This window comes from Rhipicephalus sanguineus, chromosome 1 (assembly GCF_013339695.2).
Source record: "Rhipicephalus sanguineus isolate Rsan-2018 chromosome 1, BIME_Rsan_1.4, whole genome shotgun sequence".
Lineage (NCBI taxonomy): Eukaryota > Metazoa > Arthropoda > Arachnida > Ixodida > Ixodidae > Rhipicephalus > Rhipicephalus sanguineus.
In genome coordinates, this window is record NC_051176.1 from 103,632,543 (window position 1) to 103,656,126 (window position 23,584).

The following is a 23,584-nucleotide window of genomic DNA, read 5'->3' on the forward strand; positions in this document are numbered from 1 at the left end:
CCGCAATCGCGCCTAATCTACTTCGCGCTCCGGGCTGTACACGGACTCGCGGTCTGGTCGCGCGCGCGCGCTGCTTGGCTTGTCATGCGCCCTGGGTCGATCCATTAGCGGAAATGGCGCAGCCAACGGACCCTGCGCCGCAGCGACCACGGCTTTGCACTCCAGCCGCGGGGAGCTGGTGCATAAGCCTCCACTGTGCCAGGATAGCCTGTTAGTTTGCCTCACTCGTTGTCCCTCAGGTGGAACGGTCACCTTGGGCCTGCTGGTGTTGCCGCCGTGGCGTGGCACTTCTTTCTTTCTTTCTTTCTTTCTTTCTTTCTTTCTTTCTTTCTTTCTTTCTTTCTTTCTTTCTTCGACCACGTTGCGTTTTCTCTATTCGTGTAAACTATGCGAACCCCGTCCTCCTCCCACCCCTTCTTCACCCTCGTCCTGCCCCCTTTCACGCCCCCAGCTCAACTCGCAAGCGGTTCTCGAAGTGTGCGCAATGAAAGGCGTATACGTGTACACAAACGGACACAGTTCACTTCCCGCGCTGTTGGAACAGAAAATGGAGGCGGGCTTGCGGTAATATTCGTTAAAAGTGGAGCCAGATGCGCCATTGGGGATATTATGCTATAGCGGACTTGTTTGATCTCTTTAAAACGAGTGCACCTGACACTTGTTTTAAGTTTTTTTTTTTTTTTAAGCCAGGAAGGCTATCATTTGGCACCCTCTTGTCGCGCGTCGCTGCGTCACAATTATTATCTTGTTTCTTCCTCTCGCCACGACCAGACCCCCATTTGTGCTATTTAGTACAGAGATGGCGTTCACTCCGTACAGTGGCTTTTTTTTTTTATTCTGTTTTATAGAGGCAATGTTGACGGTTTCCTTTTCGTTTTTTTTTTCTTTTTGCTCAGCGTTCAACATTTAGCTTATAACACAAACTTGCGGTTGCACTTATAACTAACAGGTGTCAGGAAAGATATTCCAGGTCGTGCACAAATTAAGTACACGGGACTCCTTGTTACTAACGCACATTCTACGCAATACAGCGGGCGCCGACGTTGGCACAGTCACAATACCTGAAAGAGCAGGTCCGTATTTACAAAGCATTTCGTTACAGGCACTGTTGAATCGTGACAGTGGACGTGCACATAGGCACTTCGCATATGGACGAAAAGTTCAGTGAATTCGTCGCTTTTGCCTGCATAGTTGCAAGTCTTGAGAAGCCTGTAGTGTCGAAGCATATGATATATACCAAACTCGCCCGCATTCGTTCGTGTGTTCTTATTTATTTATTTACTTTCTTTTTCGTCTTCCAGCTCCTGCACTCCCCTCGTTGTCGACTTCGGCGCAGTGTCCGCGATTGCTTAAGTGAGAAAGCGGTCATTTAATGTAGCATTTGATTCAACGTTTCCCCTCCCGGCTGACACAAGGTTGAGGACACGTTAGACTTTCTACACGCGAAATCACATCCCCTTCACTCCTTAACAAATCTTCAATATTTGATACCGTCGGGCGAACAGGTATTTGTGCAGATATCTCAGTGAAATACCGACTCCTGAAACACCAGCGCGACGCGCTGTATCTTGGAAAGGCGGAGAGTGGATGAACTAATTGTCCAAGCAACGTAAATTAACTTGAGCGGTTTAATGTCCTAAAATGGTTCAGAGTGATATGAGGGACACCGCAAGGATACGTCATCATTCATCGCACCTGGGTTTTTTTGACGTACTTACTGCACGAGTATTTTTGCATTACACTTTCCCATCGAAGCGCGCCCTCCACAGCGGGCATCGAACCCTCGACCTCAGCCGCGCGACGTCATCGACCACTGAGCTATTGCGGCGCCAGCACCTCAAGGAGGACACGGTTGGGAAAGCGTTGTCCGTGGTACATTTTATTACAGAAACTAATTTGATGAAGTATGTCGAAATAGTTCTTGTTTTTTTTTCCTTTTTGCTTCTTGCGGAATCTGTCCCATGAAGTTTACAAACGAAATCTTGACGCATTTGCAGAAACGCGCGATTTTTGATTGATTACTTCAATTATACCGAAGCCATTGATGACTGCATATATACGCAAGTTTATGCTTTGCTTTTCCTTTTGTAAGATACCCATGTACCGCGTGTCTAAAAAAATAATGGTTATCACAGTTTGGGCTACATACTACTCATATGTGATGAACATTTGCGTGTCCTCCCGCCAGTTCGACACTCCCTGTTCCATCATATTTAGGCTACAGACAATAATTAAGATTGGGCGCGCAATGAGCGCGGCACGGCATACTACTTCTCTAACAAAGGGCAGGATACACTCTTAACAAAAAGAAACATATCCACGGGGTGAATGATGATGAGTGGGGCGAAGCTACGGAGGGAATCATCTGTAAACCGTGAAACTCTTCCGTGAAATGCGCCCAGTACATTATATAAAGAGTGTGAAACATCGTGTATATATTAAACATCAAACTTTTATTGTACTGTTGGTTTACGTGGTCCCTTCATTATCACATGTGATCGGTGAAATGCAAGGAAGAAGTCCGCTCCCGAGCGAAAGAGCGCCAAGAGCGACCGCATTCCCCGCTCGCCCTGTGCGAATTAAAGGCAAGGCTAGAGGGAAGACAGGACGCGCGTTCCACGACGCGAGGTCGGTAGCATGCCCAACGAAAGCCAACGGAACGCGATCGTGCAAGTGCACCGGCTTCGCATCGCCTCATGGTTCCATTTAGCGTCCCAAAACCAAACATATTGCTCAAGGTGTGCCTTGCGTTTTTCGTAGAAATAATTTCTTTATCATGTACATTAAGACGAAAAGTTGAAAGCTCACTAGAGTGTATCGCCCGCAAAGTATGTCTTTTAGTGTGATTTAACTCTCGTACGGCAGGGTCCTCGCGCCGTTGCCGGTCCACCTCGCCCGTTGACGATCGGGCGAGGTGGACTACTACTACTACTACACTTTAAGAAAAACATCTGGCGTTCTTTCGTTCTGCTTTTGCAAAACATCTGGCGTCTTTCGTTGGTTTATTTCATCAATCAACGGCGTTTTGAACAAAATTTTTATTGTTTAATCACGCACAGGAGAAATCTCACCAGGCACTACCTTGGAGGTAAACAATGGCTGCTAATGGCAATGAGAGACAGAAGAAGTCGGCTTTTAGCTAACACTTACACTTCTACTTCTACTAACGTTTCCTACTGGAACATGCCAATGGCTGCTAATGGGGAATGAGAGACAGAAGAATTCGGCTTTTAGTTAACGCGCACGCTGCGATTTTTTTTTGTTCAACAACGCACAGGAGAAATCTCCCACCGGCACCACCTTGGAGGTCAAAGCGTAAGACTTGTTACTCACTACTACGACCACGACGACTACGAGGGACGAACGGGTGCCGCCTTAAGGAGCTTCGCCCCTAAAAGGGTAGTAACTGCAGCATTTACTACCCCCTTGGAACGTTCACTACTTTTCGCTAAGGTTTTCTCCTTCAGAGGCAGTAAATATTGCCGTTACTACTTAGCGTGTCAGGGTTAGTAGAGGTTACTACTTGCGTACGGGACGGGTTAGTAAACGTCACTACCCCTTTCGGCTGCGATATGCTATGCTGTAATTGTGAGAGTGTTATGAAAAATATAGCCAAACTATGATTTTCCTAATTTTGTTGGAATAACAGTTTTATAGTACGTCATGACACACATACATGCAAGTAATAAAGTATAGCAATCCGGTTCCAAAACATCAAATGTAAGTCTGAGTTCATGGTCAGGTCACTTGTACAACGTATGCTACCTAAAGTATATCCTTCGGGTTGCTGAGAGTGTGTGTCGCGTGAAGCCTTCGTATTCTGCGCGTCCCCATATGTGTGCGTGTTGTTTATGGTTTGTTCATGCCTCTACGTACAAATTGGTATCTGAGGACGTCATTGTGGTGCTTATTTACCAGGTCACAAGAAGAGAAAATACCATGCGGTCCCACTTTTTTATTTGAACTCGTCAGGGTAGCAAAGTTACTAACTTTGTATTACTACTTCCCTGTAGGTTGTAAGTGTAAGTAGTAAATGTCATGGTAGTAAATTGACTAATTTGAGAGTTACTACCTTCCGTTGCTACGTAGGTAGTAAATATTGTGACAAGCGCTTACTACCTGAAAGTTAGTAAGTATCACTACTTTTTTAAGAGCGTAAAAAATTGTAATGCTTGGATGCTTTCAATTCTTTTTGAAGTTATTATGTCGACTTCTTCTTCGGACAGGTTCTTATATCGCTCGCCGTTTTAATTCCACGGCAATAAATGAAATTCCGTCGAAGCTTAGCGACAACAAAAAATTTTAAACACCACTGCACCACCTGTGGCCTTTAAAACAGGTACAGAGTTACGCAGCCCTTTTAGTACAGGTCAAAACGTGCCCTTAAAAAAGTACCCATATTATGTTAAAATGTGCCCCTAAAATATGGGGCACAATTTTTGCTTTCAAGATAGACCACCATTTATCCTGCATGAAAAAAAAAAGAACAAAAAAACTTTGTCTATTACCAACAGCGAGGCTTCATAGAGAAGCGTTTGTCACTTTCAACAATTTTGAGAAAATAGCAATATAGGTATCTTAGGTATTTTATCTTAGCTTAGGCAACATGTTAGGTATTTTTGGCAGGGCAGTTGGAACTGTTGTGTAACTACTAGCAGTGGCTCAGTTATTCTGCTGCGCGATGAGGTCGTCAGTTCGATTACCTACCGAGGCGGCCACATTCCGATAGAGCCAGACGATATAAGCGATGTTTTAGCGTGCTCGGGTAAAAACGAAAAATTATGATGCTGTTGCTACAAAACATTTCCGGAGCTCTGCACTTCGGCGTCCTTCAGTAAATCCTTCTAATTTCATTGTGACCAGTGAAATCTGAACACGCATGAAAAAACAAAATCTTCAGGGGCGTATAGCCAGAAATTTTTTTCGGGGGGGGGGGGGGGTTCAACCATACTTTCTGTATGTTCGTGCGTGCGTTTGTATGTGTGCGCGTGTATATATGCAAGCAAAACTGAACAATTTCGGGGGGGGTCGAACCCCCCCACCCCCCCCTGACTACGCCCCTGAAAATCTTGTCATACGTTACATAACTGAGGACCATTCGCTGCGACCAGCAGCGAGGATATGTTTGCGCAGCAACAAAGTACTTGCGATCATAAGCGTGCGCAGGGTTGCCCTTCAGGGGGGGCGAAGGTTCGTCGCAGCGCCCCCCCTCCCTATTATGTCAATGTATGCGGCTGCCTTTGCGCCCCCCCTATCGCCCCCCCTACAATGTATAGGGCTGACTTTGCGCCCCCCCTTCTCGCCCCCTTTGCCCCCCCCCCCCCCTGCGCACGCCTATGCTTGCGATGCTACGGAACCGACGTCAAATCGATTCCAACAAAACACAAAACGAAGCGCAGCTCAACCTTTCCCCTCACTCAGCCGGCGAAATAACAAGACCCCCAGCCCTAAGCGTGCAGAAAAAAACTCTCGCACTCTGACTAAATGGACTCGGGTCGTGATCCCACTCCCTAACAAACAACCCCGAACACCGTCAACCACTCTCTCGAATGACGTCACCACAATCCTGGCCAATCGCTCGTCGAGGGCAGCCAACCTCGGAGGAGCGAATGTTGGGCGCTCTCTACCCCCACCTTTCGTTTTTCGGTTTCAGTACTCGTTGCTCTTCTGACTCGACACGAGTTGCGCCGGCGGAGCCGAGAGCAGGGCTTCTTCTAAGATTAGGGGACGTTCGGTCTCGATCACTGAGTTACCTTCGCGTCGCACGGAGATCGACAGTTATTAGCCGGCGTTAAAACGGGGTATGAGCAACCCAGCGAGTAATCTGACCGACTCATCTCGGCCGAACAGCGGGCGGAGGCCGCGCAGCTCCGTCCGACCTACCAGCGCCGGTCGGCCGGCCTGGAACACGGCGCAACTGACGCGCGAAGAGTCGCGAGACCTAGAAGCCTTCGGCGCCAACGACCAGTTCGAAATCGTCGACGACAGCGAAGTCGTTACCGTTCCCGAGCAGAAAGGATGCCTCGTGAGCTGCTTGAGAGGCCTCCGAGGTGAGTGCTGCACGTTCGCTCTCTTCCCTGCGGCTGCCGTACGCCCCGGCCAAGAAGCAAACGGTCGTTCGCTTCTTGGCCTTTTTGAGCGGCGATAATACGCTGACTAGTCCCCAGAATTTCCGCTTTCTGTAAGAACGAAAGCTGTGCGACAGTGGTGCGACCGTAGCGCAGTTCAAAGCGGCGCGCTTCCATTGCTGCAATTTACTCGAGGTCCGCGGTTCAGCTATTGGCTGGCGCCGTGTCAGTGACGCCCAATCATAGCAAGCGGCGCGAATTTCGAAAGGGGAGAAAAGCGGGTTAGATGACGCGCCAATCGAGAACGGAGAACGCTGCGGTCATTCGTGCAGTTATGCATAATGGCTGTTGCACTCAGTGTGGCTTCAACAAGCAAGATGGCATGCAGGTCTTGTCTGATTATGTGTATTGTAACCGGAAAGCAGAGGATTCGCAGCAGGAGCTCCCCTTCGTCAGTTTCTAGTATGTACACAAGTCTCGATCGCCATTGTCGCTCTACATCTATAGTATGAACACGACAACAGGAAGGCTGCTGTTGTCGAATGGACTTCAATCTTATCATATACTGGAGCGTACGGGACAAAGGGGTAAAAATGAACGTGCGTGTGAAATTTTAGTCAAGTTTATTTTATCCGTAGGATAAAGGTTTATCCAGAATTATGAAGCATCGCTGATATCTTGGATCGGTGACCAAGAAACTACAATATATTCATCAGGACTTGAACGTGTTAGATAAGTGGAGCACAAAGACGGCTAATCGCAGCGTTATACGGTGGCCGCTTCGTCTGCGCACGCGGCCACGCGCTCTATATTTAATGTTCGCAAGAGATCGCAAGTCGTGAGATAGGGCTTGCGGCATTGCAAAACAAAAACAAAACTCGGCATCTGGTGCGATACTCTACCAGATACCAAAACTTGTCTGTTTTTTGCAATGACCAAAACTATAGGCGGATACAACCCATTTACTCCTGAAAGGCGGATGCACACAGGCCTGCACCAGTGGGCGCGCACTGCAGACTGACGTCATGAGCTGGAAGGCCGGTGACTTTTAGCTTAGCCTTAGCTAGTGCATGGGCAGGTCTATTTCTTTAGTCGCGGAGGCTATCCGCTGCCGCGCTTCGGTCATGTGGGTGGGGCCTCTCCAGACTTCTTAAGTTGTGGCAAACTATAAGTTACATCAATGAGAGGAGGGAAACCGCGCATTAGGGACGGGGCGAGGCTGAATGAGATATTGTTTATTCACCTGTAGTATAGGGCCTAACATCAAACCCGATCAATTTATAATTTAGGCCCGTATTCACAAAAAGCTCTTACGCCAGCATTGTTTGTAAGAAAATATTTCAGCCAGTCCTGACGCTGGATATATCATTAGCGAAGGCCGCGGGCAAATCGCAAAGATCAATTGCGAACAGAAAGTCTCGCGAATTCGATCCCAGTTTCGGGCTTCTTCCTGCTTGTCAAGACCACGATCTTAATTATTATCAGGGACGCCGTGCTGAGCTCAGACTCTTGATTGAGTTGGTCACCTGGTGTTCCTCAACGTAAGCACATGGGTGTTTTTTTTTTTTTTTTTTTTGCATTCTGCTCCTGTAGAAATGCCAGGGACGGGATGGGGACTGCGACCTTTCGCACAGCAGCACTGTTCACGTAACCGCAAAGTATACAATTTGTATGTTCCCAAAGAACTCTGGCCATTTATATAGCAATTTTACGTCTTTTTCCCCCCTGCTAACGCTTAGATATAAAAAATAAAGAACGGTCGTATCGTGCATTAGTGCATGCAGTATTCGCGAAATGTCTTTTTTTAATGCGATAGTGTTAAAGAGCTCATTTCGCAGAAATTCCTATATCGGCGTCGTTGGTTGTGAGCGAAAAATCAGCGTTGTCTGTGAGCGAAAACTCGAGGTAGATACAAATAAATAAATAAAAAGTTTCCCCTTCGAGTTGGAAGCGAACCCAGGTCTCCTGCGTGGCAAGCACTTCTTCTACCACAGAGCCACGCCCATGCTCGAAATCGCTTCGGAAAAAAAAAAAAAAACACCATATGAATGTTAAGTAGCGCGAGGAGTGTCATTAACACATGTAATATTACTTGGCAGAAGCGTAGAATTTCACCGGGCGTCAAAACATATGAGCTGCGCAACGAGTGGGTGTTTAAAGTTCTACCCATGACAAAGCTCTCAGGCATAATTAATCTTCATCAGCAGCAGCACCAGCATCAACAAAGCGACCAGATGCGCAGGTGCTGCCTTACGGACGTGGGTTAGTGGGTGCTTTGCTAATTGGCAAAAGGAAGAATTATGGCGTAGTGGGCGATTCGCGACTGTACTTGCAGTAGGCATTCTAGGATAGCTTGAAAGGGCCAATGTTACGCGCGCAGACTTTCCTTTCCTTGCGGCTGAGGTGTCCACCGAGGAGCGAAGCCGCGCTAGCGATTGAGAAGGAGGTGCGAACGTGGCCCAGTTACGCTATCGCGTCGTACTCTTGAAGGCGAAGCTCAAAATTCCCCCAAATTTTTCATGCATCCCGCGATTTCGGGAACTGCAGGCACTGTGCAAGCCGTTCTGCCGACGTCGTCGTCGCTTGCATCTTTGAGATTTTCCCCGCGTGCATTTGGTTTACTCATTGATGGTCTCGCTCGCATCCCTCATTTTGAGGGATATATGCCGAAAACATTAAGGCAGCGTCGCACTACATGGGTGCCGAGCCTGAAGGAAGTGCGGAGCTGGGCAGCCTTCTGTGTTTCTCTTCGGTTTTCTAGATCTTTCCTCTTATGTTTCTTTCTTTTCCGCATTTTTCTGTCTTTTTTTCTCTCTTTATTTTTATTAATTTCTTTCTCTTTCTTTATCTATTTCTTTGGATGGGACTGTAAAAACTTTATTTCATCTATTTCTTTCTCTTTCTACTTCCTATTTTTCCCCTTTTCTTTCTCGCTCTTTCTATTTCTCTCTTGCTTCCTCTTTTTTTTCTATTTTAATACGGGGTTTTGCCTGCGTTACGCCAAGCGATGACAGCATACGACAGCCCGGGCCCCTAAAGTGCTCCGCACTTATCATCATCAAGGCGCTCCAAGAACAGGAGGAAGAAGACTTCCCCTTGGCGCGAGAGCGCGCTCATTTATCATCATCAAGGCACTCGAAGAACAAGAGGAAGAATACTTCTCCTTGGCGCGAACGCACGCTCATTATGCTACATACGGCTATGCTATTTGTGGTTTTTCCTGCGTTACGCCAAGCTGCGACAGCATACGATGGCAGCATACTATGACAGCATACGACAGCCCGGGCCCCTAAAGAGCTCCGCGCTGAAAATACAGTCTGCATATAATGGGAAGGGATAAGTATATATAGGTTGTAAGGCACGTCCGTTGTCTCCCCTGTTATTCATGCTGTAGATGGTGAGGATGGAAATGGCGTTAGAAAGTATAGCAACATTGGTTTTAATTTGTCACACAAACAGGCCGGCGTGGTGAGATAGCAGCAGCACCCAGGTTTATTTTATGGTTACGATTTATTGTATTATTTGCGGACAGCCGAGATGATATACAGCGTCTGGCTGCGGACATGAAAGTGAAGCTCTAGAACTTGGATTTAGTGTTAAAAAATGTGAATTTATGGTGTTCATTGATCGCAATGATCAGGTGGTATCAATACAGGGCCAGCAAATACCGAGGGTAAGAGAATACAAGTACCTCGGTATATGGGTAAATGAGGACGATATATATACGGAGGGGCAGGAAAAAGCCACCGCAGCAAAGAAAAGTAGTAATGCTGCAATAATGAAGCACGGCACGTTATGGGGATACAATATATGTTGCGTTTTCTTTCTTTTTTTTTTTCAAAAAGAGCCAAATGCAGGAACCGAAACTGGACTAGGGAGCGTAAAGCGCGCCTAAGTATCTTTAACTTCTAAAAGAGTTGGAATCAAAATGGGGCAGTTCCTGATTGTAAAGTGAACACAAAAAGGCAGTTTGTAATAAAAAATGTGCCAAATCCTGCATCAGTTTCAATCAAACCGAGCCACATTCATTAAACCAACGATGCGTCAACAATAGTGACCAAAACAACCAACATGGTCTTATCCAATATGTTTCATTTGTGTTCCTAGTGCTTTGCTATCGTGTTTACGTTCCACAATTAGTTTTTCTAGGGCGAGTTGGCACTTACTGAAGGGCATGATGTTGTAGGGCAAAACTCGAATGTAAAGAGTAAGAGGCCGACTTTACTACTTCTTTTTGCCTCTTTGTTTCTTTTCGAGTTTAGCGCATGTCCTTCTTTCGCTCCAAGACGGTATATTTGAAATAAGACATATGAAATGAAGATATTGGGCACCGATCTATTCCTTGAAGAAGAAGTGATCCGAAACAGCACGACATTAGCTCAGAAGAAGAAGGCACAAGGGTCTAATCCTCAATGAATATGCAGATGCACTTGCGGTGGCATCACATAATGGTCCCATAATCTCGATATTGCCGACGGTGGCGTTCGTGTCAGCAGCACGATTTGAAAAGTTTGCAACGTCGGATACCTTTGCCAAATCGGCTTTGGCAACATCTGAGTTTCCACACCTTAAGTATCCATGGAGAAATCGTTGGTGCTGCACTAGAAGGGAAGAAGTATCAATTACCAGGATACGATGCCGCGTTCCCCCACTGAACTTCTACCTACACAGGTCGGGTCTGGTACAGTCACCCTTATGCCTCCACTGCAACGAGAGTGAATCTCTGCATCATTTCTTTTTAACATGCAGATTGTTCACAAATCAAAGAAAACGATTGCTAGATCAACCTCTCCGAAGGATGGGCTTAAATTTATCCCTTCCGGTGATTCTTTCCTTTGGTGCAACTGAAATGGGCTTTAGCCACAGGAACGTTTGCGCAGCCGTGTGCGAGTTTTTACGGGCAACAAAAAGAATAGAATGTTAAGTTTATGCACCATTTCACTGTTTCAACCTATTCAAATGTTTTTTTTTTTTTTAACATCTGGATTGTACCAGTGAATCTAATTTTTTAAAACATTCATTCCTAAACTTATTCGTATTGTAAAACAATTTAATTTCTAAAATAAGGTACCGCCTGTTTCATGGCCGATCCCGCGTGGTGGGTTGCGCCAAGTAACTGAGGACCAACCAACCAACCAAGAAGAAGAAGAGCTTGCGGGTATGAGCCGAATAACAAGCAAGCAATCAAGCAAACAAGAAGAGCTGGAGCACTTTTCAAGGCCTTCAATTAGATGCCAAGAACAAGAAAACGCTGCCGTTCAGAATAGTGCGCCTTTTGCCAGGAAGGACCACTCGCTCTTCAAGTCTAGTCGTCGCCATTACGCCCATGCGACGAAGGACGGCACCAACGGAAGCACAAGGATGATGTTAATTTGATCGCAAGATATTGCTATACCGTACATTCTAATCCTTTTAGACTTCTTAGTTCCGAGCTAATTCAAGCCCAAATGAAATGTTCCAGTCTATAAGAGCCAAATACAAATTTTACTCCTGAATACCGACGATAGTGGGCTATAAGATTTTAGCCGCAATATAGATTCAGGGGACAGGAACACACTGGCAAAAAATTGTTGGAGCAGGCCCGACCATATTTTCAGTAGCAAAAAAGTGCGTTTTTCTCAGTTTCAGTTAAAGTGCGCTTGGCTCTTTCTGGAAAAAAAAAAAAAAACGCCACATATATTCGTATGAGGTGCTTCGAGGTTTGTGGAAAGGTGTGGTGGTTCAAGCGCTTAGATTTGGGAACTCATTGGTGCGCATGAAGTCATAGGTGCAATAAGTCCTGGACGTGAAACAAAGGCCGGTGAGCCGCCTCGCATTTGATACTTACGGGAAAACGACAAAGTGGCGATATTGGACGGCCAAGCCTTGAAGCGAGAGGAGGTCAGAGCGAAATTGGGCAGGGCAAGTGTACGGATATAGAAAAAGCGTTGACTGTCAGTAAAGAAAAAGAACTAGGAGGCTCACCAGCAAGTATGCACGGTAGGCAGTGTAAGCGATATGGCAACAAAGAGCGTTAAGCGAAAAGTTAGGGACGCGAAGAAGATTTATTGGATAGCAGCAATAAAAAAAAAACGGCTTTGAGTAACTAGCGAAAGGGCAAAGATAAAATAAGGAGCGAGGCATCTTATAATAATTCAAGGGGAAGCGCTTTACTGTTTGAAGCGAGGTCGCGTTGCCTAGAACACGTAGTTATAAAGCGAGATTCAGTAAAGAAGAAGATAAATGTAATTGCTGTGGCTGAGCTAGGGAAATGACGGAGCGAATATATCAGACAGTCTATATGTGAATATATCAAACAGGGTGTACGTTTGGGCTCTAGCTTACAGAAGCCTTGGGTTTTGCGGACAGCACTGTAAAGGTAAATATAGGTCCACGATAGAAATAAGTAAAAAATGGTTGGAGGATTGGCAGCGGAAAAGTAGGAACAAAGAATGCCCCTTTGTTCCTTTTGTATTTTTTCCTCTGGTGGTGGTCCTGCGTAATGATTATTCAAAGTATACTAACTACCCCAGCAACGCTTTCTGCTAAAGACAAAATGAAATAGTGGGGAAGACTAAGGTTACTTTGCCAGAAAGTTGGGATGTGAACTTATAGGTTTTTTTTTTCTAATGAAGAGAAAATTAATTGAGGAGGACTCCACACTAGGTCAATAATACTAAAACGTTAATTGTTTTCTAAAGCTTAGTGGCGGACAGGTCACCGCCCCTTTATAAAGGGGACGCTCATAGTATCCAGCCATACACTCATAGCAAATGTAGAAAGACGAACATCAGCAACCGCCGTTGAACGCGATTGGTTACTGGCCTAGCAACGCGTCTGGACGTCTGCCGCATGCGGCGTCCTAGCTTGCGATAGATAACCCCGCAAAGCAGCTAGCATTTCCCGTTCGGGTTTTTGACAGCGGAGCTGTTTAAGCCGGAGGTTAGGCCCGTTCTGTGTGTGCAGAAAAACTTCGCCGAGCGATGACGTCACCATGCGTCGGCTAGCAACGCGTTGGAGGAAGCAAAAGAGGAGAAGAAGAGTGGAGTGGAGGAGGAGAAGTATTAAAACGAAATAAATCCTCTTAGCGAGGCGGGATTTGAACCCGGGTACCCACGGTCTGAAGACGAGCGCCGTAACCACTCGGCTATCCAGGCAAGCTAGCAGAACAGACATTTATGGGAACCATATGACCGCATTAATTTGCTGTGGTCGAGAGAACGAGAAAAATACAGAGAGAAGGAGAAAGAAAAACAGAGAGAGAGAGAGCCTCATCTTGGCTTTCCTGCTCAACTTGGCTTTCCCAGACTTAGCTGACCCTCTCTATGCTCATGTTAGGGTGGCTAGCCACCCTACTTACGTGTATACACCTGGCTATCTCTAGGCTATCCGCCTCGTGCGCTGCTGCTTTCAGTTGTACTGGTGGCGCCACCAACGGCGAACAGTGGCGAAAGGTGGATAAGCCGTGGGCAAAGCGCCCGTTACTCGCCGTTTTTCTATTCATTTTTCATTCTGGTTTGATATTTGTACTGCCGACGCTGCTCCACCAGACAACCATGCCGTCTGTTACGTCGATTGTTCTATATTATTTGTTTTAAAATGACAGGCCCGCTTTTTATGCGTGCGCGCGATGCACTGCGTACGTTTCTTACGTGCATGTGTCCAAGTTGTTTGCGTGATCGGTTAACACAGATGAAATAAAAACTGTTGCAGTACAAAACAGCATTCTTGTTTTATTGAACACCCAAAACAGTACAACAACAATGACTATTGCGGCTGTATGGCTGCTTAAGAAACGCACATAAGACACGCGTTTTTATCTTCGCCCAACACTCGTAGCACTCAACTAGGCCAAGAAAACCAAAATCTAACTTGCTCAACGTTTTAACAGCCGTCACACAGCTGCATAATAATGCGTGAAAGTACTTTAGCAAATGACCAACAAACATTCAAACAGCGTTTTTTTTTCTTTTTTTTTGTTCACAGACCGCGTTAACATATGAGAAAGTTCTAACTGCATTGCAATCACATATCTCGGAATATCTAATCACTTTCACCATTGAAGCCACAATCCTCTAACACATGCGCTTTAAATTGAGCATGGCATTACTCAGACGTATATAGGAAATGCGCACGCGTGGCATTACTCAGATTTATACAGGAAATGCGCACGCGTGTAATGTATCTCGTTTGCTAGATTCTCCTTTGGTACGTGCAGCTCAACATAAAATGCGATTCTGGAAGTAACGTTCGTGGAGTAGCGAGCATATAGAAGGGCAACTACTTACAGCTTCACTTACCTTTGCAAAAACGGTATTCCAATTGCAATTCAATATTAACCGACGCAACAACGATAACAACACACTTGTTGCACACAGGCGTACCAGGTTGACGCGCGAGGCCATGGCAAGCGCGGTATTTTAAGTGTAGCACAATCGTGCGCGTACAGTACGCTAGAATATTCTGGCACAATGTCGTCAAGCTTGCAGTCACTTCAGCGGTTCCCACGATGTAGCACCAGTTGACGTCCTCGCGTCATCAAACTGCTACGACGCCGAGAACTACACACACAGCTGACTTGGAAAAACGCGGTCTTGCAGGAGGCCATCTTGTCCAGCAACCAACGGACAAAAGTACACAGCTGAGGCGTCTGAAACATTGCTGTTGATGAGATGGCAGCTGAACGAAATCAGGGCTCATCGTCCGACGTGTGGCCACCACCTTAACACAATATTAACGTTGCAACGTTCAAGGAAGACGCGACGAAAGCGACGAGCCCAGCCGGTCTTGTCGGGTGCGCTACTGCCATAGCTACTGCACAGTGCAGAGCGCGCGCTCACGGCCACCGAAAGAAATGAAAGAAAGTGGAGAGAGGAGTTAGCTTGGAGCATGGCCAGTCGGTGGAAGCAAGAGGACGTGTTGCGTCGTCGGTGTGGCGTATTGTCGACCCTAGCAAAAATTCTGATAGAAAAACTGATAGGCTATCAGTTTATTGACAGGTGTATAAGTCTATAGTTGTATCAGTCTATAAGTGTATCAGTCTATAGGTGGATCGGTCTATAGGTGTACCAGTGTATAGGTGTATCAGTGTATAGGTGTATCAGTCTATAGGTGTATCAGTCTATGGGTGCACCAGTCTATAGGTGTATCAGTCTATGGGTGTACCAGTCTAGTACCATTCTACTGCATATAAGCCCACAAGTGAATCGGTGCTTAGCCGACTGGCAGGTGGGCCACTGCATTAGAGCAAGCAGGACACAGATGAACACAGAAATCAAACAAAATCTTTTATTTGATGTTCCATTGACTTCTTAATCTTTTGATTTCATCAAATCGTTAATTTTGTTTGCGAGCGCCTTATTTAGTATCTTCTTCTTTTGCTCGACCTCTCCAATTGGAAAATTGCTTTTCAAAAAATGGTTGAAGAAATCTGCATGATCAAAAACAAAGCAAATTATGAGCACTTGTTAGGTGACAATTATATGCACTCGAAACAGAGGAGTTAATATGACAAGGAAATAAATACGAGTGCTATCAGTCTGTTTTTTTTTAATTAGTTTGTTGATACTTGCATAAGTGTCCAGCTCCAGTAGACAAAAATACGAGGCTTGAAGCCTTAGTAAGTAGTTATAACACAAGTTGGCAGTGGAATCTCGGCTAATCTTACTATTATGCACAAAAATGCAGCCAACTACTTTCATAAACTCCAGTCAGACTGGGAAATTTTACCTACCAGAAAGCACAGCGTATTTTTCTTTATCCAAGGGAGGTTTTGCCTCTCCCTTTGTCTGGTTAGAGGCTGTTCCAATTACACTCCGCCCAACCAAGCCTGCCGTTGAATAAATGGCAACGGCCGCCTCACGAACAAAGCGGGTTTCGCTTTTTGTGCTCATGAGGCGGCTGTACAGGCCCTCAGGAATGGTGATCCCTTTGCCCAGATGCACCTATAAAACAAGTTAAAGATGATGTGCACACAACAATATGTCAATGCACATTTTCTCATTACAGCAAAGCATTATACCTTTAATACAAAGCACACTAGAGTTTTACAATACCTCTCCGTCAGTGGGCACGTAATCGGCCTCCCTCGCATTTGTCTGGGCCACTTCAGGGCTGCCCGGGGTCGCTGTGGTGGTGCGCAGTGGCTGCACGGTAGCGGTGCGCGGCGGCTGCATGGTGGTGGTGCGTGGCAGCTGCACCATGGCAGCACATGGTGATGGCAAAGGCGCAACTTGTTGTTCTAGCTTGCGGCTGCAGCCCTCGCACAGAACGAGGTTTTTTTCTGCAATAAAAAAGTGTATGCAGAAACGTATGCAGCAAAAGAAAGTTAATCGCACCCTTAATTGTCACAGTAGCTTCCTAGGTCTCAGACTGAAGAGAGACCAGGGTGTGCAAGGCCAAATAACATAAAATAGAGCATGCAGTTGAGATATATGCTATGAAAGTACAATAATAGGTTGGGTGTCACATTTCAAAACCATGATGTGATACGGGGGACGCCGCAGTGGAGGGCTCAAGAAATTTTGACCATCTGGTGTTCTTTAATATGAGCACCATGCTGTGACAGCATGGAGAAGCATACTTACAAGTGATTAGAAAAACATGCCCGCATCACTTCTACGTATGATATATGAGCTTACATTGCATTCTGCTTTCAGCAAAATTGTACGCTATAAGAAAAGTGCAACTTACTGATATATACAACACTAGCAGCAGTGCATGACAATAGTTTATAAGGAAATAATAATCAAACCTGTTTTGAAAATTTTGCTGCATAGGGCCTTTTCGAGCATTCTTATTTGGTCCAAGAGTTTTGAATTTTCGGCCTTCAGCATATTCACTTCTTCTTTGAGAAGTTCTTTCTCGGTCTTTTTTCCTCCCTCAGCATCACCAAACAGGAGGTCTCGCTGCTTCTTCTTAAAATGGCTGCTCACATCCTTCATTTTCTGTTTAACAGCAGCTTGACGCTGCGTTTCCTGCAAGTGCATAGACAATTAACCCAACATTATAATTTCACAGCTTATAGCTTGTTCGCAACTAAAAACAGGGCGTATTTGCGTCTTGAAGGAAGTTTCAACAGCGCGGGAATAAACACGAATGCACGAAGAGAGAGAGCTGACTCGGACAAGCGCTTGTCTGTGTCAGCTCTCCCATCCGCGCTAGCAAAAATAATTCTGAACCAGTAACTTGTACAGAAAAAATGACTATAGGCTGCGCTCATACAAAGATATAAGAATAAAATAAATAGCTCTTCGGCATATTGCACCTTTACCCCCACCTGCAATAGCAAATACGACCGCACCGACGTCCGTGCGGTAGTGGAGCAGCGATGTTCTGATATATCTCCAATGGGGGGTATATCAGAGGAATGCCTCGTAGGAGGCATTGATCAAAGCATCGCTGCACCATGTGTGATACGGCACCACGTGCAGATCAAAATTGGCTGTCGGTAATAATTAGGCCGCAAAGTAGCACATCAGCTGCAATGTGAGCGATTGCAACTGACTGCACTTACTTCTTCAAACGATCCATCCACTTCGTTTTTCGGTAGCCTTCCTTGCATCGTCCTCGGTAGCTAAAAAAACATGACGCGTGGATAATTTCAGAATGACTGCTTCCTCATCTTTGTTTTTGTATTTGGAAAACAAAGAGGCGGTCATGCACTTACCGTAAAGCCTAATCACTTGAGCGTGGTAGTGGTCGCAGTGTGTTTCATCTTTCTAGAAGACTTTGTACCATTTGCGAGGATTAAAATCGCTCGTATCGTTCGGCTTGAGGTGTTTACATGCAGCCACTGGGACGATTCGCTTTGCGTTGTCGTCGCGGAAACGAACGTATGCGAACATGCTGCCGAAGAAATGCACATGGACGCACGCTACCACTCAGCAACACCGGCAACACACACAACAAAAACGTACGTACCTGCGCGCTGTTCATGACGATGGCGGTACCATTTATGGGTCTCAACAAAATGCAATTTCGTTTTTAAAAAACTAAGAAAATTTGCTTCATGATTTTACAAGTTTACACGGTAATTTTTTTTAACTCACCGTAAATAAAAAATAAACAACAATGAACATAGTGTCGCCTGGTTAGGGTGGCTAGCCTGGTGTCGCTCGCGTTGGTCCGTTGGTCGCATCATCATCATCATCATGGCCATCATGGCCATAATGGCAATCGAGTGTGACCTGAGGAGCCCTACCTCGTTGCACGTTATCTCCGATGTTACATCATAGTTTATCATCGTTTCCGCGCCGCGCACCATCTTCAAGGCACGGCAAGCAGGGTGTGAATGTGAAGCCTCGGTCTATATATCTTGGACCCGCTTAGATTGTTCATCGCGGCCTCACTTTGCGTGGACTCCATGAAGCGCGCTATTTGAAGTTCGCGTTCAGTTCGACGAAAGATGGATTCAGCTCAACCCCAGCCTGGATCGCATTATGTAGTACCTCGGTCAACGAGCCTATATCAAAAAGCGGCGGAGGCGCAATCTGCCAGCTAGCCACGCTCTAGCAAGAACATTCCTCAGTCTTTAGCTGGTAACGGTGGTTCTGGAGTAGCGGTGTTCGACACTCGAAGTCTCAGTGATGCACACGGTGACAGCGATGGAAATCCTGATCCCGACGACACGTACGACTTCGAGGAGAGTTCGCTCTCAAGCGATTCCGACCAAACTGCAGATTCGGCTCGCGACGATGCAAGTATGAGCGACCCACGAAGTCTCACTTATGCACATGGTGATAGCGAAAAAAAGTTGTTCTTCTACCGGAGGATGTGGAGTGCGTGCACATGAATGTTGGACGAGTTTGCTATGTTGCTGATGTACCAAACTTGTTTGAAAGAGACTGATTACTGGGTGTCAGTGACAAATGTGGTCAGTCTAATTTGAGTGTAACATGGTAGGGCAATCAAAAGTTGACTTTTCTTGACCATTTCTATCGCTGTTCTCTTCACAATTGAACTTTTACTATGGTAGGCAGTTTCTTGTGTTTTTTGCGGTCAAGTGCTTTGGCCTTTATTAGTACATGCTTTTTGATGTTCATAAATCTTGGCAAGATTACATGCAAGTATTAAACAGGTCTGTACCAGCCCTTGGTGAAAAGACATCCTGTGGATAACAGACGCTGCTATAAACATCTCACCCAAATCTTGCAGCTGTGCACGGCAAGGAGAGTTTGAAAAGCGGAATGCGATGTTGCGAATTTCTCAGGTGCCCTCTTTTCATATATATATAGATGCCTGTGCTCACTTTCTTCGGACTTTCGGATGCCTGCTGTATGGTGTAAAACAACAGATAGCAACAGATAGATATTGGCCTATAGCCAACATAAATCAAGAGCCACAGGGTGCTGCCACATGCTGGCACTGCTGTCCATAATCTGCTAACATTACATAGTCACACTCGTGCATGGGAACTGCAACAGGAAAAAGCAGTCGTGCTTCATCAAACAAGCTCTAGGTCACGATGTGTGCTGACATCACGTATTTCCTCAGTGCCATTCCTCCCTATAGCTTCCAACACACCTTGTCGGGATGGCCGAGAGAAAAGAGAAAGCGCTTAAAGTGCACAACAAACCCTTGTAATTCCGCTCGCTTTGAAATTTTTGTGGCAGTGGATTTGCGAGGCAATAAACTTCGACCCTGAGGTCATTCAATTATTACTTGGAAAAGCGGTTCATCCCCCCTTTAAAGGATTTCATCCAGTATGGATTATGGCACAGATGTAGTGCCTCATCATTAAAGGCAAAGCACTATGTGGGGGAGGCAGCTAGGGCTAGCTTGGGTCGTGAAAGCAAGAAACCGCAGCACCCAGACACCGAGGCTTTCAACTCCGCACCGTTTCAAAAAATTATTGCATTAGCATGCTCATTTCACACTAGGACACAATTGTACTCTAAATATGAAGTTTAGTGTCCTGGGACGTTTACTGGCCCTATAAGCTAAAAATTTAAAAGTTATGTTGGTATTGCTGTGTGATGAGAAGTTTTGTTTGCATTTTTGTTTTAAGTTGTGTTTGTACTGCTGTGTGATGAGAAGTTTTGTTTGTATTGTTGTTTTAAGTTGTGTTTGTACTGCTCTATGATAAGTTTTGTATACCTAGTGTCTTAAAATTCCTAAGATACCTGAATGTCAGAATAAACTGTGTTGCTATCTGGCACCTGCAACCCCATTTGTACATAGAATAAGAGATGTTCATCTAGCCTGAAACCTGCTTTGCAAAGCTCAGTGTGTTCATTATGCTTAACACCACCATGAAGCATTATACATCATTATTCTACGCATTCAAAAGCTACCAGTGGCACTCATTGAATGATGGTAATATGTCATACGATGGTCGCCAAGTGTTCAATAGAAAACACTGATACACCAATATGCATGCAGAAATGACCAATCATATATATGTGACCAGTGTGTTTAAAAAAAAGAATAACTGTTAAAATGACACTACTGCATTTTATGAAGATCCCATAAACCAACAAAGGACTAAAAACCTATAGACTAATATACACCATAGAAATGGCCAATCAGACTGATTGAAAAACTGTTAGCACTGGTGAGACCCTGTATCAGTCTGATACAAGACTGGTAACACTGACAAGAAACTGTATCAGACTGATACGGATGTCTATCAGAACTGATAGGACTTTGTATCAGTCTTATACAAGACTGGTACAACTGATAGGAAACTGTATCAGACTGATACAGACCTCTATCAGAATTTTTGCTAGGGTAGCGCTAGTTTGTTTTTGCGCAACGGAATCGCAAACTTCATTCAAAATGCATGGGATCCTATGGGGGTTTGTGAGAGGGCACAACCGCCTGAGCCGAGCGGTGGCGCCACCATACCGATGCACGAGGCGGTGTTCATTCAGCTTAGAACCACCAGTGCGAAGCTGCCATAATTCTGTGGCCTGCTACCAAAACGCCGGATTCGTGATTGCGATAACCTAGGTTCGATTCTCGCGTTGGTGGAGCTTTTTAAAAAAGTATTATTGCAATATATTAATCAGGCGAGAATCCACATTTTCCCTGCTTAATATAATATCTGGTGTTTTACTACAGTAACATTTGCTGGCCCAAACCATGCCCTGTAACGTCCAATATGCGCCGTTTCGGTTTCAAATACCAATAGGGTGGTTAGCCAGAAATTTTTGTCGGGGGAGGTGGGAGGGGGGGGTGCAACCATACATTATGTATGTTCGTGCGTACGTTTGCATGTGTGCATGTATGCAAGCAACACTTAAAATATGGGGGGGGGGGGGGTAGCCAATGGCCAGGTACACCCCCCCCCCTTTCTCGGGCCCCTCCCCTGAAACTCTGTGGGGACCCGGAATAGAGTTTTAGTACGGGGCCCCAAAGGGTTCAACCTCCCTCCCCCCCTCCCCCCCGTGCACGCACACATACAAACGCACGTACGAACATACATAAAGTATGGTTAACCCCCCCCCCTCGAAAAACATTTATTTCTGGCTACGCCTCTGACGTGTTTCGCGTCCCCCAGCGTTGGCTTTATTTATCGGACTGACGAAATGTGACGTGGTTCACGAACATCATACTGGAATTCCGTTCGCATCAAAAGTCACTGAAGTAATCTTCAGGTATAAATTCATAGCCTAATTGGGATGTTAGACGAGCGAGCGTGCTTTTCCCAGAAATAATAATAAATGTTGCGGTTTTACGTCCGAAAACTGCCAAAACCACGACATGATTATGAGTTTAAGAACAGCGCAACAGACAAAGACTAATGAACACACGTACACATATCGCTGTGTGTGTCATCTTCGGACGCCGCAGTGGAGAGCTACGGAAATTTTGACTACCTGGGGTTCTTTAACTCGCGCCTAAATCAAACGCACGGATTTCTAGCATTTTTCCGGCATCGAAATGCGGCCGCCGACGCCGGGATTCCATCCCGCGACTCCGCGATTTCACCGAGGTCGTCGGTTGGGCAAACTGTGACTTGAGGACTCTCGCTCTGCATCTGTGCCTGCATGCGCCGAGGCAGGATCAAGAAAGCTTAAATTTCCCGCGTGATGCTGTTCTACCGTACCGCTAAATTTGGCGAAGTTTGCTGTGGCGAGCAGCTGATGCTGTGGACATTATTGTAAGAAACTCTATGCTGTGGACAGTGGGATGAGTGCACGGACGGAAAGCGCGGCATAAATGATGCTGCCAATGCTGCCCTTCGGAACATCACGCAACTCGATATACGGCGCGTTTCTTGATCGTGTGTAAGTAGGGATCGCCGTGATATGGGCAATGAACGCGAAGGGAAGCATGGGATAAACGCTGCTCACTCTCACTGGAAACGTGCGCGGGACGTCATTGTGCTGTGATCAGAAGTGATCCACGGGAGCGCGGAGTTGAAATCTGGGATAATGCAACAATTGTTCCGCCTACGTTATCTCGGGGACCGACCAGTCGTGAGCGATGTGTGATAAAGGAATATCCTGGGAGCAGAAAAGAAAGAAACGCTTATCGTGTGAATGAGCGACTCGAGAGTGTTATTACCGCGACCACTGAAGAAGCATCTGCAGCAACCCGCCTTGCCCCTCTTTACGATCGGGGTTTTCGAATAGCGTACGCAAAGCTTTGCGTTGGCTTTTCGCGCAACTGCGCATGCGTGCTCGCGGGCTCCCGTACGGAAATAGCGGGCCGCAAACGCCAACTTAGCGTACGCTATTCGAAAGCCCCCTACTAATAGGCAAGCAGTTACGAAAAACCCAAGACAAGGGGACTTGTCTGATTGTCTGACAGCGAACATTTGCACAAGTCCCCTTGTCAAAATGTTGTCTGCAGGACATACTCCTGGCTGAATTCTGCTGTTCACTCACTGCAGATCATGTGTAGCCTCCATGTTGCTGTCGCCCCTTTGTTTTATTTGAACACATTGCTCCTTTTGATGCACCTATAACGCCTATAGTTTCAGTACTAGCCTCAGAATGAAACCTGCAGTGTCCATGCCTTATTTACATGCCCTTGCTTCTTGTTGCAGCAGGTTGTTGGCAACGATAGGTCGGTCTATCGGAACGTTGGCCAGCCTGTCTGAGGCACCTATTCCTGTTCATTCAACCATCATAGCACACCATGTTTCCTTCCCTCGGCGCCCACCTTTATTTGTGTACAGCTGTAATGAAACAGCCTGATGCACATAATCACAGATTAAATATTTCAAAATTAGCACACTGCACTAGAACAAGAGGCTATGAAATCATTGATAGGCTTGGGATAGTTTTTTATATGTACCAATAAGTGATGAGAGAAACCTGCTGATTTCAATTTTAACAATTAGGTTTATACTGAAATATTCCAAATATTCCAAATCTAAGAATTCGTAATGGCTGGCCAAATTGGCCAGACCCTCAAGAATGTGTTTGCACGTGCTCAGTCAGCACAAAAGCTTACCTGTGTTTAAAGCTGGGCTCTCTTGCCAAACATAGGTCTTTGCCCAAGCATAAGCCTCACCAATTGTGTCATGATTAAAGGTGATTGAATTACTTTGCTTTTTGTACTTGACGGTCCATTTGTTCCCATGC

At 45.8% G+C, this 23,584-nt stretch overlaps 1 protein-coding gene and 1 long non-coding RNA gene across 2 annotated transcripts in view; one reads left to right on the forward strand and one right to left on the reverse strand.

Annotated features, from left to right (window-relative positions):
• Positions 1 to 5,732: 5,732 nt before the first annotated feature.
• Positions 5,733 to 23,584, forward strand: part of LOC119394939 (polycystin-2) — a 58,756-nt gene continuing 40,904 nt past the window's right edge. Inside the window, exon 1 of the mRNA XM_037662238.2 lies at positions 5,733 to 6,050. Within this exon, the coding sequence (XP_037518166.1) occupies positions 5,804 to 6,050 (247 nt within the window). The 5' untranslated portion in view covers positions 5,733 to 5,803. The remainder of the gene's footprint in view (positions 6,051 to 23,584) is intronic.
• LOC119394946 (uncharacterized) lies at positions 15,333 to 16,142 on the reverse strand. The gene is made up of 3 exons (XR_005184205.2): positions 16,103 to 16,142; positions 15,781 to 15,991; positions 15,333 to 15,477 (listed from the first exon to the last, which is right to left on the reverse strand). It is a non-coding gene; the product is annotated as an uncharacterized LOC119394946 (long non-coding RNA).